Below are 15,557 nucleotides of genomic sequence, written 5' to 3' on the forward strand. Positions count from 1 at the left end.
AAAAGAACTCACCCTTCCGAATTGACAATTAGAGCAGCATTATTGTGTTTCAGAGGCAGGTTCCTTGCGGAAATTTTGTACTGAAATATCGATAGCAGAAAGATGTCCCTGAATATAGCTCACGCCACAAAATTGACGAATAAGCTCAGTGAAGTGTTTCAGGCTAAGAATTTGACCTGGTTAGCTTTACCGACGCTAGTGCCACGAATGCTGCCAGTCATATTAAAAGCCTGAGCTATTTAGAGCTGTGTAAATGACAAAATGAAATGCACCATATCAACACTTTACGGCAGGTGCGGTGCACAGATATATCAAGTAAGTCGTAGGAGATTTCATGAGACGATACAAATTGCACAATTTATGTCCATTAGCAGCTTGTCGGCCTCGCCGGTTTGGTGGGAATATATGACTCAGTTCAATAATTTAAGTAACGCGTTAAATTTAGCCGGAGCGTAGAAAAAGAAATATCCAGACAACGACCTTCCAAGCGGTCCGTAGTGCAAGAAAAACTGTAGCATCAACCGTGTTAAGTTCGTGCCAGATGCTAACTGGCGGTCATTTCCTGACTGTGGCTGCTGAAAAATGAACTAACGCTATGTGAGGTGTTTTGAATGCAACTAAGTGAACTCCCAATTTCAGACCTGTATTGTGTCCCGCTAATGTTGGGTACATCCAGACGGTTACCGATAGGTTCTGCGTTTCCACACAAAGCAAGATATGGCTTATGGCGGCTGCACAGCCTGCTTTTTAAATATGACTGAAGATAATTTTTCGGTTCCACAGAAGAAATAAAGCGCTCAGTAGATCTTTCTCTTGGTATACAAAGCTGTGCTGGCCCTCCAACTGAGCTGGCGACGCATGAGCACAATTGAAGCTGCTGGGGAGGAAAAGGAGTGAGTTCTAGGGAAAGAACAGAAGAAAATGTGCTTTATGTGCACAAAAATATTTGATATCTAAGTAATCGGTCAAGTTCTTCAAGTTACCCAATACTTGAATATCGCGCGCTTTGTGCGCCGGAAGGTTCTCTCACGAAGCAGAGATCACGTCTTTGCAAGCGTTCTTTTCGAGAGGCAAATTTGTTTTCTTTTTTTTTCTTTTTGAGGAAAGGAAATGGCGCAGTATCTGTCACATATCTCGGTGGACATATGAACCGCGCCGTAAGGTAAGGGAGGAAGGTGGAAGTGATAGAATAGAGAATTAAATAGATGTCGTAGTGGTGGTGGTGCTGGTGTGACACTTTTTAAGGCGAAAGCCTTTAATGTCTCATCGTTGTAAGCAGCAGTTGTCGACAGAAATGTCACGCTTTTCAATTGGTCGAAACGGTCGTGACGTCACAGTGCGCGAATTTCAAACGGGGCCCATTGTACTTTGGCTCGTAACCATGCAACCAATGGAAGGGATCGTATAGTGATGCTCTAAGTAAGTGGGACTGAGCTTAGTTGATTGCCTAATTACTCAGTCAGCCTAATTAACTTTTCAAGTCAGGCCATATAAATAAATAAAACCGAGTAAGAAATTGGTCGAGCACGGGAATCGAACCCCGGTCTTCGGAGTGCGAGACGAGCATGCTATCCACTCCGCCATGCCTGCTCGATAGCTTGAGAAGAACAAAGGTGCGTCTAGTGAATGCGGTGTCTTCGTTCACTCCCATCTTCCTCCCTCCCCGTTACGGCGAGGTTTAGGTGTCCACCGAGATATGAGAGACAGATACATTTCCTTTCCTCAAAAACCAAATTACCGACGAGCCAAATCGTATTTGTCCGAGTTTCAGATTGATCCAAATTGTCGTGACGTCACCGCGCGCGAATTTTGACGGGTGTCCACCAAAATATTCGAGACAGTTACTGCGCAACTTCCTTTCCTCAAATACAATTTTCGACTAGTGTCTACTGACATACGTGAGACAGTTAATGCGTAATTTCCTTTCCTCCAATACAATTTTCATTTTCTTCATTACGACCCCTCTTTCTTCTGTCACTCACACTTCCTCCCTTCCTGTACGGTGCGGCTCAGGTGTCCACCGAGATGTCAGAGAATTAGAGCCCCATTTCCTTTCCTCAAAAAGCGTTGCGTTCAAAGGGCAACGCATCGCGCCGAACGGGTGGTGGCGTTCATTGGACCGTGGCAGCGCTACAACACGCTGCCGCGTTCCACTCCTAAAGGCGAAGCTTAAGCGTCATTAATTGGCAGTTAATTAATGCATCAACAAAACGTTCAGTGAACAATCGCGTAGCAGAATGCAGCACTCAGGCTTTCGCCTTTCACCACTTTAGCCGCTAAAGGTCCTCGTATTTTTATTAACAGCCTTTATGTTAGGCGTTCAATAGGTCCTGGGCCAAGGTGACGAGGGCGCCTTGCAGGTTCAGGTCTCGGGAGGCAAGCCAGATGGGCCACGGTGGGGGTAGCGGGAAAGGATAGGCGGGAGACTGGAATGCGACGTGGCACTGTGTAAGGCAGTGTTCTATGTCTGCATAGGTGTCTGTACAGTGTGGCCACTGAGGTGTGGAAATGTGCCGGTGCAGATAAAGTTTGGCTGGTGTACTTAGGAGATTAAACTGTATTCGGCGAAGAATGCGAGACTCACGGATCGATAAGGATGGGTGTGGTGGTGGTAAATCAGCTAAGTCTAAATTTTGCTGCGTGTAGTATTCGTCGACAGTTTGTCTGCAAGCCCTGACCGCCTGCTCCGTCGGTGGGCTCGTCCATGGGATTCCCGGCGCCTGGTGTATAGTTTCGCAGGCAAGCTGATGAGCCAGCTCATTGCCGGGGATGCCCATGTGACCAGGCATCCACCGAAGGGTCACCGGTCGTGGGCTTAATGCTAAGCGGGCGGCATCTAAGGCCGATCGGGTAGGGAAAGGGAGGGCTCTTTCATGGAAGGAACGCAGTTGGGGGCTCCGGAATAATCTCGACCACCTGGGGATCTTTGACTTGTACTGATACCACACAGCACACGAGCTCCTTTTGCGTGTCGCCTCCATCGAAACGCGGCCGCCGTATTCGGGTTCGAAACAGGGTACTCCGGCTCGGTAGACGAGTGCCTTAACCACTAAGCCACCGCGCCGGTTCTTTATGAGAGGCCGAATCATAGTCATGTTGATTAATATTTTACAGGGTTTATTGGCTGAGAGAAACAGAGAAAAAAGCAGACGAAAGAGTAAACTGGGAGGTTAGCCAGGCAATGTCCGTTTGGTAATTCTCCACTGGATGAGATGGATGAAAGGAGGGGATGAAGAATTTTAATAAATAAAGCGTTTATTGCAATCGAGGGATGGCACTTGGCCGCTTTTCGGGAATTGGGAGGGATGGGGCTGTAGGTTCTGAAGCAACCTCTTCTCAGTTTTTTCTCAGCCTTTTCTTAGCCTTCAAATCAGTCGATCTCTCTTTACACTACTGACGCAGGCTACTGCCACTACCGTATGCCACAATGGCGTGTTGGACTGTGGTGCTAGATCTTATCTGGGCTGGTAGGCCATGGCCATGGCGTCATGCGGTATTAGCTGAATTTGGTGCCTTACCGCGAGAGGTGTGGTCATGTGCATATATGAGATGATGCAGATCTGGGCTACAGGGTTCTTGGTAGAGGGTGGACCTGTTGTTCACAAGTGGTCTCTTTCTACCAAAAAACCACTTGTGAACTGAACTATGCACGTGGTCTACGCTGCTTTGCCTAACGCATATCCTATCGCATAGATGATCCGCAGGAAGAGCCTTCACTGAAAGTCTTCAGTAGGGGTTTCGATCTATCGCGCTCGGCAGGAAGTTGAGGTGTGGTGTGTTCTACGTGCGATCAAGGCCACCAGCTTGCGCGACTTGCACGTGCGCGCCTGCATTTCCCCCGTCCGTGCTAGTGCATCCCGGTGTCCATATCACTTCTATGTTTGTACCTATGTGTCGCATCCGCTTCAATCTCTTCCTGATGTCGTTCGCCACCGCGTCCTCTGCCGCCGATGCTGTCACCTCTGCTACCGTTGCGTATGAGTCAGTTAGGATTAGACATTCATTTGCAGTTATTCGTTCTGCAATATCGCCGGTGGGTGTCGTAAAGGCGTTGATGGCGCCCCATATTGCATGCAATTTCGCATGTAGGATTGAGCCTTCGGAGACGCGGCGTTCATGCTTGCTGCTGTGTTGGGGTGCTGGCACACATAACCGTGCTATACCATAGTTTCGTTTTTAATTGCAGCGTTCGCGTAGATCTCTATTGTGTTCGGCAGTCTCGTTAGTGCCTCGTTCATGTGCTTCATATTCGTTCATGTCCGGTATCGTTCATGTGCTTAGTGCTACATATGTCGTAGTAGTGCTACTACTTGCTTTCATACGAAATTCGCAAAATTGCTTTCGAGCGTAAAGCGGCAACTTTATAATTACGGAATACCGCCCAGCTCTGGGGTGCGTTAAGTGCTCTGAATTCCCAGCTAGTACAGGATACTAAACATTTTTGCGTGAGGGCTTATATAGAAGTTTACAAATTGTGCCATCCACAGCGCAATCTTCTCTAAAGATCATTTAATTAACGCAACACAGTGTGAACACCAGAGAGAGAGACAAGACGACGTGTTACAATTGATTTTGTTACTGAAGGACACGTGTACTATATAGGTACCCTGTCACACCACCTATTAGCTGCAGTACACGCAAAGAAAGTTGTACACGTTGATAAAGCGATGCAGGGAGACACTTTTTAATATGGGAGGGGTAAAAATGATCAAGCTAACCGATGGTTCATTAAAGAAAAGGCAAAAATAGCTGGTGGTGTAAAAAGATTAAGTAACGTGATTGAAAAAGATATGAAGGGATGATAGCGGAATAAAGTGCATTAAAACTGAAAGACTAGAAAAAAAACAATGAAATAAAATGAGCCACTTAGGAAAGGGTTCCGTGTGCTGAACGCTTTACACCACCTTAAGAGACTCCACTACATTTGATCTTTACTCAAGCAAATCTTTCGAACGACCCTTCTTCAACTTCATACATGAAAACGGCAACGGAAGAGAAATAAAAGAAGGTATTTAACGAAAGATGTTTTTTAGCCATCACATTTCAGAATCCAGCCAGAAGGAGTGCCGCTGCTACGAGTGGGCGAAATAGAACATTTCCTTGTCAGGCAATGCAACAGAGGCTACATGATACAGCCCGATGCTATTACATCGAATGTGAAAAGCTTTCATATTTTTTGGTCAACTGTTAATGTGTGGAAAATGACTGAGCGTGTTGATTAAAATCGACATATATATGTATATATATACTCCTGCTACAATGCACGCAATGATCAGCAGTGCGGGAAAGAGGGCCTTTTATGTCATGCTTCTGTAGCCAAGTGTTAACGCATTTCACCCTTCGGCCGACACTTTGGCCGACATGCTTGGACCCGCCGCGGTAGCTCCGTGGTTAAGGCACTCGTCTACCGAGCCGGAGTACCCGGGTTCGAACCCGACCGCGGCGGCCGCGTTTCGATGGAGGCGGGACGCAAAAGGCACCCGTGTGTTGTACAATGTCAGTGCAGGTTAAAGGTCACCAGGTGGTCTAAACTATTCTGGAGATTTCCGCTACGGTACCTCTTTCTCTCTTTCTTAATCTTTCACTCCCGCCTTCCTCCCTTTCCTTACGGCGCGCTTCAGGTGTCCACCGAGATATGTGAGGCAAATACTGCGCCATTTCCTTTCCTTAAAAATTAATTTACCAATTTATTTTACATGCTTGGCGCCACAGATGAATGGAACTTCGTATACCACGCCTACAGCGCCTCTAATGGACAAGGAAACTCGTACTAGACAGCCGTACTTGTTTTCATTTGTTGTCTGCTTTTGATGGTCTCGGGAGGCATCTGCTTGTATTGGGAGCTACTTTTATTGGACGGGCTTCAAGCATTTGCGTTCGCGCCTCAACTGTTTGCTATTTCAGATTCCGCAACTCTGCACCGCCTGCGGGGCGTTCATGAAGGTATCTTGCGAGTAGGAGTTCATAAACGTGCACACCTAGATGTAGAGGATACAAATTACCGAGGACACTTAGGACTACTTACGTGCTCTCAATGCGCAAGCGTCCACGCGGGTGTTCCACTGCGGCGATGGCGTACTACGCTACTGAAGTGGTCAGCGAAGCTGAGCTGTTCGCGCCGGCCGAATGGAAGTCGGTGAATAAAAAAATTCAGGGGGCGCTTTGACTGTCTAAAGTGCGTAGAGGCGAAAGCGTTTTCCGCACCACTTTTCCTATGTGACACTGGTGACGTCACCACTGCATGACGTCACACATAATTGATGACGAATGACGAATTACTAATTAATGAGTAATTACTGATTAATCGCTCAACAATAATTGACTGCTAATTAATGACGCTTAAGCTTCGACTTTAGGAGTGGAACGCGACAGCGTGTTGTAGCGCTGCCAGGGAGTCCCCGGAACGCCACCATCCGTTCGGCGCGATGCCTTGCCCTTTGAACGCAACGCTTTTTGAGGAAAGGAAATGGCGCTGTAATTCTCAGTCGCCTCAGTCATCTCGGTGGAGACCTTAACCGCACCGTACTGGAAGGGAGGAAGTGGCAGTGAAAGAAGAAAGGGGGGCCGTAATGAAGAAACTGAAAATTGTATTTGAGGAAAGGAAATTACGCAGTAACTGTCTCACATATCTCGGCGGAGACCCGTCAAAACGCGGACACATCTGTCGACACGGCTGCCGACACGGACGCAGACACGGCTGCCGACACGGATTGCTAACGACAGCATGAGGCATTAAAGGCGTTCGCCTTAATGCCCAAACCCAGCACAAGAGACTGCAAATTAGTGCTTGGGGTGTTGCGCGGTGGTGATGGTGTACCGCCGTCAGCACGCTTACGACGAACGCTCCAGCGCGTCTTCCACTGACATTGGCGCCGCTGGGAATCAGCCGCTGAGTTTGAAAGAATATTAGGGTTGAAGCACTGTGCAAGCTGTCTTCAACGGCAGCAAAAACCGTGCCGCATGGTCTCGGACTCGGGGCCCAGCACTCAGGGGCTGTAATATCAATACAGGACGCGCATTCTAGCGTTCGTGTTAAGTGGGTTGACGGTGGTACTACTTTAATGCAGTTCCAGTGAAGCTGAACTGTTCGCGCTGCCCAAATGAAAGTGGATGAAGAAGCCGAAACCCTACCAAGTGCGTTGAGACTGCCAGTACGAGACACTGGCGCATTTTCCATTTCGGGCATAAATAAAATCGGGAGCAAAAGTAACAGACCCATCCCCTACAAGCTCCGGCCTGTGCCAGTCTGCGGGGAGTGCGCCGTTTGACAAAATGCTTCAGAGAGAATGGCGCTATGGACCCGTTTTTACACCAGAAGTGATTTGTATGGTGGCGCCGTTCTGTCAGGTGTGTACAACTGTCAAGTGTGCACCCCTGGAAGGCCTTCACCTGAGTGGAGGACTGGGTAAAGGGTACATTTGGAAGAAAGACTTTAAGGCGTATGCCTTCAGGGTAAAGTACATTGTGGCCAAGGTCTTTCGGTCAAAAGCCTTTAGGGCAAAGCACCTGTGGACCTTATTTACTGAAGGACTTCACCCTAAAGGCATTTAAATGCCGTCAGGGTGTAGTCCTTCTGTGAATTCCTTCTTTATAAAGCTCTTAATGTGGAAGGCATTTACGGTAAAGGTCTTCTGGTCAAACGTCTTTATGGTTAATGCCTTTAGTGTAAGGGCCTTGAGGTGAAGGGGTGCTTTCGCATTCACAGAGCGTAAGGCGCTTCAGTGCTCAAGGTACTACTGCAGGATATTCTGCGCTTAGCCATACTAAACCTTCTCCTATTTTCCTTCATCTACAAAGCTTCTGCGGAATCTCTAAAGCTTTCTTTCGTAGCCGTATGGAGTGCTTGGGTGGACGCCAATGAGTAATTACTCCCTTATTTCAATTCTATATAACCTTGATTCCATAAAACAGCGCAAAATACAGGGATACAGATAGAAAAGACACAGACAGCACCGACTTACAACTGCGTTTATTATTAAAATTTGCATGTATATATACCCTGGCGTGATGCGCGAGAGGTCGCAAATTGATACAACGAGCAAAAAAATTGAAAAAACCTAATCACGTATCGCGCGCTTTGCCAACTACGCCCGATCTTTTGCAGATAGCGCCAGAGAAGGGGTGCTTACGCAAAGGTCACCCAGAGCTAAGATCTTTGGGCCTCATTATTTCCCTCGTGGTTTGGCTCTTGCTTCTTTTGAAAGTTCGGCACTTATTACACATCTGTTTGCACGCATTGTCTTTCCTTTGTGCATTCAGAGGAGTGAAGCGGCAAATTGCGGTCTTTGGAATTAGTGAAATACTTTTTGTGTTCCCATAATCTGTCATTACGGCAACGCCGTGTTTTCTCTAACCTACATATTGCCGCAAGATAGTGGACGTTTGTAAACTAGCTCTTGAGTGCAATCTACAAACCTGTTTTGATGATTTTTCCTGCATGCAACCTTTGGGTTTGTCGCGAGACTACTGATGCGACAATGTATACAGAGCCTACACGGAGCGGAAAAGGCTTCGCGAACAACTGAACGTTGCGCTAACTTCTTTAGTTTCTGGGACATTGTATGCATGTAGGAAATTACTGCCGCTTTTTTCTGCTTCCCAGATGACTCTATCTCGGAGACATGTTCGCGTTTCTGTTCCTGCTTGAGCAAGGCCTCAGTAACAGATATCTGCATATGCTTCGGGTAGCCGGCTGCCGATAGCCTGAACGATTGCTGAGTGAAACTGCAGTGTTGTAGGTGCTGTCATGATTTCTTGAGGGCGTTCTTCAAACATGAATTAACAATAGCTCTCTTCACCAGTTTGGAATGCGCAGATCGAAATTGAAATAGTGGCTTGTTGGAGCGTAGTTCATATGCCCTACGAACGTGTTTATCAGTAAATACAATCTTTAGAACTAAATAACTAATTTTTCCATCTTCCGGATGTTCATGCGTCAGAGTTATTGAGTTAAGACAATCACAAGAAATGGTGAGTGTTGTAGCAGCGCTGAGCATGTCTGACGTCACTCACTCCAGCCTAATCTGTGCGTGACCTAATACGTGACACACTGTGTATGTATGCCTTCTTATCGGGAATAAACCTTATCGGGAATAAACGTTGTTCATCATCCGATGCAAAGCCGCACTCATGGTGGCAGCGGTGCCCATTCACTATGTCCGCCCCGCCGATGCTGCTCCCTGCGCTGAAACCATGGGATACGTCGGGAGATGCATGGACGGCTTGGAAAGCATAGAAAATGGAGTTCATGCTATTTCCACGGCCACCCACTTAAGTAAACAACCTAAATAAGTGCAAGCGGCGACGTTGTTGTAACGATTGAAGAAGGCAGGAACACTTATAGCACTTTGAAATTCGACAAGCAAGAGGACAAGAACAACGTCGACATCTTGTTTAAGGAATTTGAGGAATTCTACAAACCGTCGACGAACCTGACGTTTCATGATTTTCGCTTTGGATCAAGAGACCAAAAACAAGGGAAACATTTTAACGACTGGCTGACAAACATAAAGCTCCTATCAAAAGAACTGCAAGTTTGGAGACTTGGAAAACCACTTACTGCGCAGCCGGGTTATTGTGGGAGTGCAAGACAAAGGTTTATAGCAAAGTCTTATGGTCGAAAATCCGTCGTATGAGAAGGCAGTCACAATATGCGAAGCCCACGAAGAAGGAAAGGAGCAATTTAAGGAAATCAGTGAAGGCACCGAAACAGCAAGCGACGCAAAAGTCCTTGCAGTCGGACCGCGACAATGGCCTTGTGGTCGTCGTGGTTAATTCACAACTTCGTATGGCTTCCTGCACATGCCTTTCGAAATTGCCTCAGCCCCAGAAGTGTTTCAGGCAGCGATGCATCGCGTGCTAGAAGGTTCGCCAAACGTCGCAGATAATGAATGACCTCCTCCTATGAGGCAAGAAAAAAAGAAGAGCACGACCACCGCCTGCAGCTTCTTTTAACACGCTGTCGCGAACATAACCTGAAACTGAACGTGAAGGATTCATTTTTTGAGACCGAGGTTTCCAGACTGAGGTACGCTACCGGGGACACGCGTGCTCACTGCAGGCGGCCGGCGAGTGGCGGGCACAAGATATTCTGAAAACACCAGCGCCAAATACTAGTAAGAAAGTGCAAGTTTTTCTGAGCACAATAAACTGCGCAACGTTCTATCCCTAACATGTCTGCAGTGACCACCCCTCTTCGGCCTTTGCTGCGCAACGAAATCGCGTGGATATGGACAGCGAAGCAGCAAGAAAGTTTCGAAAAGTTGAGCGAGTCTCGGATAACAGCCCAGATCCTTCGTTCTTTTGACTGCAAGGAACCAGTTGCCTTATCAGGGGACACAAGTCAGTTCCGGGCAGGCGCCTTTCTGATGCAAGATGTGCTCCCCGTTCCGTTTTCGTCACGGTCACTCCCAGGTTTCCAGCAACGATATTCTCAGATAGAAAAGGAAACTCTCGCGATAGTGCACGGCTGTACAAAATATCATGATAATCTATTTCGACACCATGCAGTAACAGTTGAGACAGACCTTTGGCCACTGGAGGCCATATTCAGTAAACCACTCCACCAGTGCCTGCTACACTTGCAACGCATGCGACTGACGTTGCAACGTTACGCCATCACCGTGACGCATAAAACTGGCAAAGAACTGTTCCTCGCAGATGCCTTATCTCGTTTTCCTACTGAGGCATGCATTCAAGAACACGAGCAATTTCAAATCAATATTCCTGATTGCGTTTCAGCCTCCGAGAACTGCTTGAAAGGCCTGCTTGCAGCAACAGGTGACGACATCAACTAGACAAAGTAGCGGGAATACGCAGAGACAGCGTGGCCTCTTCATAAGCTTGAAGTCCCAGAACAACTTCGCAGCTCCAGGGGGGTACCGAGACGAGATACACGCGCAGGATGTCCTCGTGTTTCGCAGAAACAAGGCAATCATGCCGAGTCAAAAAGATACGACATGATCCGCCTCCTTCACGCAGCACACGCTGGAGCGGATAAAATGAAGGCGAGGGCTAGGAACGCGATGTTCTAGCCGAACATGGCAAGCGACATTGAGCAATTCTCCAAAGGCTGCAAGGTGTGTCTCAAATTCGGCCCCAAAACGCCAAAACGCCCCTCTTAAGTCACGGCGTTCCCACCTTACCCTGGCAAGTTGTTAGCACTGACTTTTCATTTTAATAAGGTCGCGAATATGCCCTCATCGTCGACTTATACTCGTTTTTTTTTAATTCGGAAACTTCGCACCCCCCCTCCCCCCTCGCAACCTCGCTGAGCATCTGGTGTTCTGAAATCTTTTCTGGTCATGGCTTGCCTCTGAAGTTGTGCAGCGATAATGGACCGCCTTTTAGCAGCCGTGAGTTCATTCATTTTCTTAACTTAGGTACCACCCAAGTGACGTCAAGTCCTTACCACCCGAGGTCTAACGGCATGACGGAAAGAGCGGTGCAGGAAGCCAAGAAGCTTCTGAAAAAAATTCCCTTAAAATGCCTGCATTTCAAACAGCCTTGCTCGAATGCCGAATACTACGCGGGGTAATGTACTACAGTCCTCTGTGCAGAGGCTGATCGGACACCAAACTCGGACTCCTTTCCCGGTGCCTACAAGCCACTTGGAGCCACAAGCGATACCCAGCAACGCAGTCCACAGCCGGCTTCGTGAGAAGCGCCAACGCCAAAGGACGTACTGCAACCGCGGCAGCAGGCACCTGCTACCTGCGACATCAAGCCAGCAGGTCACCGTGTATGACACAGTCAACCGGACCTGGTCTCCAGCAGTCTTCCGCAGGCCAGCTAACGAACCTCTCTCAGCGGTCGTCAAAACGAAAGACGGCAGAGAAATTTGACGCACACGAGAACATCCACGACTGATAGGTCCGCAACCGGAAACCAGTTTCGCCCCTAAAGAAGGCCCTTGCACACAGCCCGCCCAAGAGATATGTCGAAGCAGAAGGTTGTGACACGAACCTTGTCAGTACCCTCTTCCTGAGCGACGCCGAACCCGGTTTGTCCAAAGGAAGGAAGATGTAACAGAGCTGAGCAAGTCTGACGTCATTCGCCCCACCCTAACCTACACATGACCAAATAAGTGAGCCCAGTGTATATGTGCATGCCATCTTGTCGGGAATAAACGTTATTCATCACCCCATGCGGGGCCGTTCACAAGTGTGTTAATAACATCATGCTCGTAAATCCCAGAGCTGATGTTAAAAATCATTAAAAAGTCATCTAGAAATCTGAAATATTTAACAGAACATTGGTCCCTTTAAGGTTGTCGCGAAGTAGTCGGTCATGTTTGGCTAAAATTAAATCACAAAGAATGGAAGCAATGCATCGAGCAATGAAAATTTCTCTTTTTTGGAGATAAAACCTGTTTTCCCACCTCGCGAATGTTCAATTTAGATAAAAGGTAAAAAGTTCTAAAAAGTCACAAACAGACATTCCTGCTGAACTCTGTAAAGTCACCACTGCATGTTAATCAGTGCATTCCTCAATGCACTCGGACAAGTTATCCTTAGACAGGGAACAATATAAGTCTCTTATGTGAATGGACATAGCACTGAGACACTTTTTGTAACAGGTATCCCGAAAGTCAAGGACCTCGTCACAATTTGTTTAGCACGAAGGGTTCATTAACACGCAAAAGGGATAGCTTCCCTTGCAAAAACAGTGCTATCAATTTCTGCCAAGATTCATTTTCTGATTATCACACGGAAAGGGCATTCTGGACTGTGAGTTTTTGCGGAAAAGAATAAATCTAGGTGATTCTTGTTGCCGGAAGACAGAACAACACGTTTTTTAGATCTAAAGGTTGTATTTACTGGCAACCACGTTTGCTGTGCGTATGAACACCGCTCCAACAAGCCATTACTTCAATTTCAATCAGCGCATTCCAAGCTTGTTAAGAGAGCTATTGCCAATTCATGTTTCGAGAACGCCCTCAAGAAATTGTGTCAGCACCTACAAGACTACAGTTTCGCTCAGCCGTCGTTCAGTCTATCGGCAGCCGGCTACCCGAAGCATATGCAGATATCGGTTGCTGAGGCCTTTCTGAGGCAGGAACAGAAACGCTAACATTGCCCCGAGATAGAGTCATAAATGAAGAAAAAAAAAAATACGGCAGTAATTCTCTACATGCACACATTGTTCCACAATCTAAAGAAGTTAGGGCAACGTTCAGATGTTCACGTAGTATTCTTCGTTTCGTGTAAGCCCTCTATGCTTTGTCGTATCAGCAGTTCCGTGAAAAAGCCAATGGTTGTATGCAAGAAAAAGCGTCAAAACATTTGTAGATTGCACTGAAGGGCTAGTTTACGAACTTCCACTACCTTGTGGTAAAATGTACTATCAGCGTCAAATGAAATGCGAACAAAAGACCTGAAACGCGAGCACAAAAAATCAAGCATATTATAGGCTGGAGGTGAAATACAGGCGTGGGCTTTTAACATTTCAGAAGAGCGGTCTTTTCGGCTTCGATGAGAAAATCAACTGCTCACGTATTTTGCCTCCCTAGTATAATATCTGCGATTTGTGCTGTTCGCGTTTCAATTGGCTTGTTCGCGTTTCAATTGACGCTGACAGTACATACGTTGGACAAACAGGGCGTTGCCTTAATGACAGATTAAGGGAACACAAAAATGATTTCACTCATTCCAAAGACAGCAACCTGCCGTTTCACTGCTCGGAATGCACAAAGGAAAGTCAAAGTGTGCAAAGCGATGTTTGATAAGTGCCGAACTTTCAAGAGAAGCACAGACCGAACCACGAGGGAAATAATCTTAGCTCTGGGTGACCTCTGCGTCAGCATCCCTTCTCTTGCGCTATCTGGAAAAGAACGGGCGTACTTGGCGAAGCGCGCGATACGTAATTAGGTTTTGGTGTTTTTTTTGCATTGTGTCAGTTTGCCCTCTCCCGCGAATCACGCCATGTTATATATCGATGTTAATTTCAAGAATAAGCTTTGTTGTAAGTCAGCGCTGTGTGCATCTCTTCTGTGTGCCTGTCTTTTAAGCTGTTTTAAGGAACTATGGACCGCTAACTAGCCCGCGCGCCAACCCTTGTTAGCTACTTCGCCTTGGTGGACTCTCATAAACATCGAACAAACACCGTTCCCACTTACAGTTAGTGCTCAATTCTCTCTCATTCTACCTTATGTAGCCGTCTAAGTTAACTCAGTTGGTAGAGCAACTGCTCTGGTTGGGCGGTGGTCCCGAGTTCGAACCACGCAACAGGAAGAATTTGTCTTTATCTACAAAGTTTGTACGGAAGCTGTGTAGCTTTTCTTTTAACTATGCGGTTTCTGTGGAAGATATAGCGCTTCTTTGTAGCCGGAAGGCTGCGATTGGATGGTTGAAATGAGTAATTCCTCCCTTATTACATTTAAACTAACTCTGAATTTACTTGTTTCTTTGACCTACCATACACGGCACCAGCTGTCACAAGTCGAGCAGGTTAGAAAACTAGGGCTTCTGCAGCAAATTTAAAATGGCCGCCGTAATGTGCAAGGAGTGAGAAAGGAGTGTACCACTAATTTTACTGTAACACCTCTTTGACAAGGTGGAATGTTTTTCAGGAAAAGTAGGTCGCCCTTGCACTTTCTCATATTTCGGCGGCGATAGGAGAGCTTTGACATCGGTTTTTGAATGAAGTGGTTAGGATTTTATTATTTTATAATTTTTACGTTATAGGATGAATAGGCTATTTTTATGTGCACAAAACAGAGAGGAATTAGTAAGAAAATTATCTTTGGTTAGTTCAAAAAAATGGAAATTATCATATTCTCTTCCAGGAGGCCCACGATCAGCACATGTCCTACGTGACTGGGTGCTTGCGGTCCGCGCACAATGCAACCCTGGACTTCGACTCGGAGCCAGACTTGCTGTGGGGCCTGACGTATGAGTCTGCGTTGCTCGGCCCACTATACGACGTCTATCGACGCGGAATCATCGAAGGCGTCAGTCCGGCGGTCTACCTGAATGACGGTTACTCTAACTGGCAGCTATTCTTCGTGATCTGGGCAATGCGTCATTGCGATGACCCCGGAAAAGCTGACATGGTGAACGCCGCCGCAAGGAACTCAATGCGCTTCGGCAGGATCTTTGAGTGCGGACTGGGAGACGCCATGTTCTCGAGAAGGAAGTGCAATTTCTGGGTGTACTGGTGAAGAGCGAGAGCTCGCCCCACACGCAGTGGAGGCGCCATCTTCCCTCGTTTTCTACTCACGAGGAGGTGTGGACTGAAGAGTCAGGAAAATTGAGCCGCTTGTTAATACTTGGTAGCAAGAAGCCTTACTTTTCTCGCTTGTTGTACAGATATTTGGGACAGTAATCTCTCTCGTTTAAGTCATACTTATGCGTTACAAGCCTTTGTTATTTTTCTGCGTGGTTCGAACGCTGCGCAGGTGTTTTTGTACAGTGTTCATAGTTGCTTCAAACGTCATGTGTATGAAGTGCTTGTGTACTTTTTTTCTGATACAAGGCGCAGCCCCACAACGAAGACAGCGGGCAATCTGTACATTGTGTACAAAATACCAGATAAAAGTGCCAAGCGCATAGTGTTCC

At 47.0% G+C, this 15,557-nt stretch overlaps 1 protein-coding gene across 1 annotated transcript in view; it reads left to right on the forward strand.

The window, feature by feature from the left end:
• The window catches only part of LOC149328535 (uncharacterized), a 41,815-nt gene extending 26,655 nt beyond the window's left edge, over nucleotides 1–15,160 (forward strand). The window contains exon 9 of the mRNA XM_089559014.1: nucleotides 14,786–15,160. Coding sequence (XP_089415140.1) covers nucleotides 14,786–15,160 — 375 coding nt within the window. The remainder of the gene's footprint in view (nucleotides 1–14,785) is intronic.
• The last annotated feature ends 397 nt before the right edge of the window (nucleotides 15,161–15,557 follow it).

This window comes from Amblyomma mixtum, chromosome 9, assembly GCF_055824585.1.
Source record: "Amblyomma mixtum isolate Tamu chromosome 9, ASM5582458v1, whole genome shotgun sequence".
Taxonomy (NCBI): Eukaryota; Metazoa; Arthropoda; class Arachnida; order Ixodida; family Ixodidae; genus Amblyomma; species Amblyomma mixtum.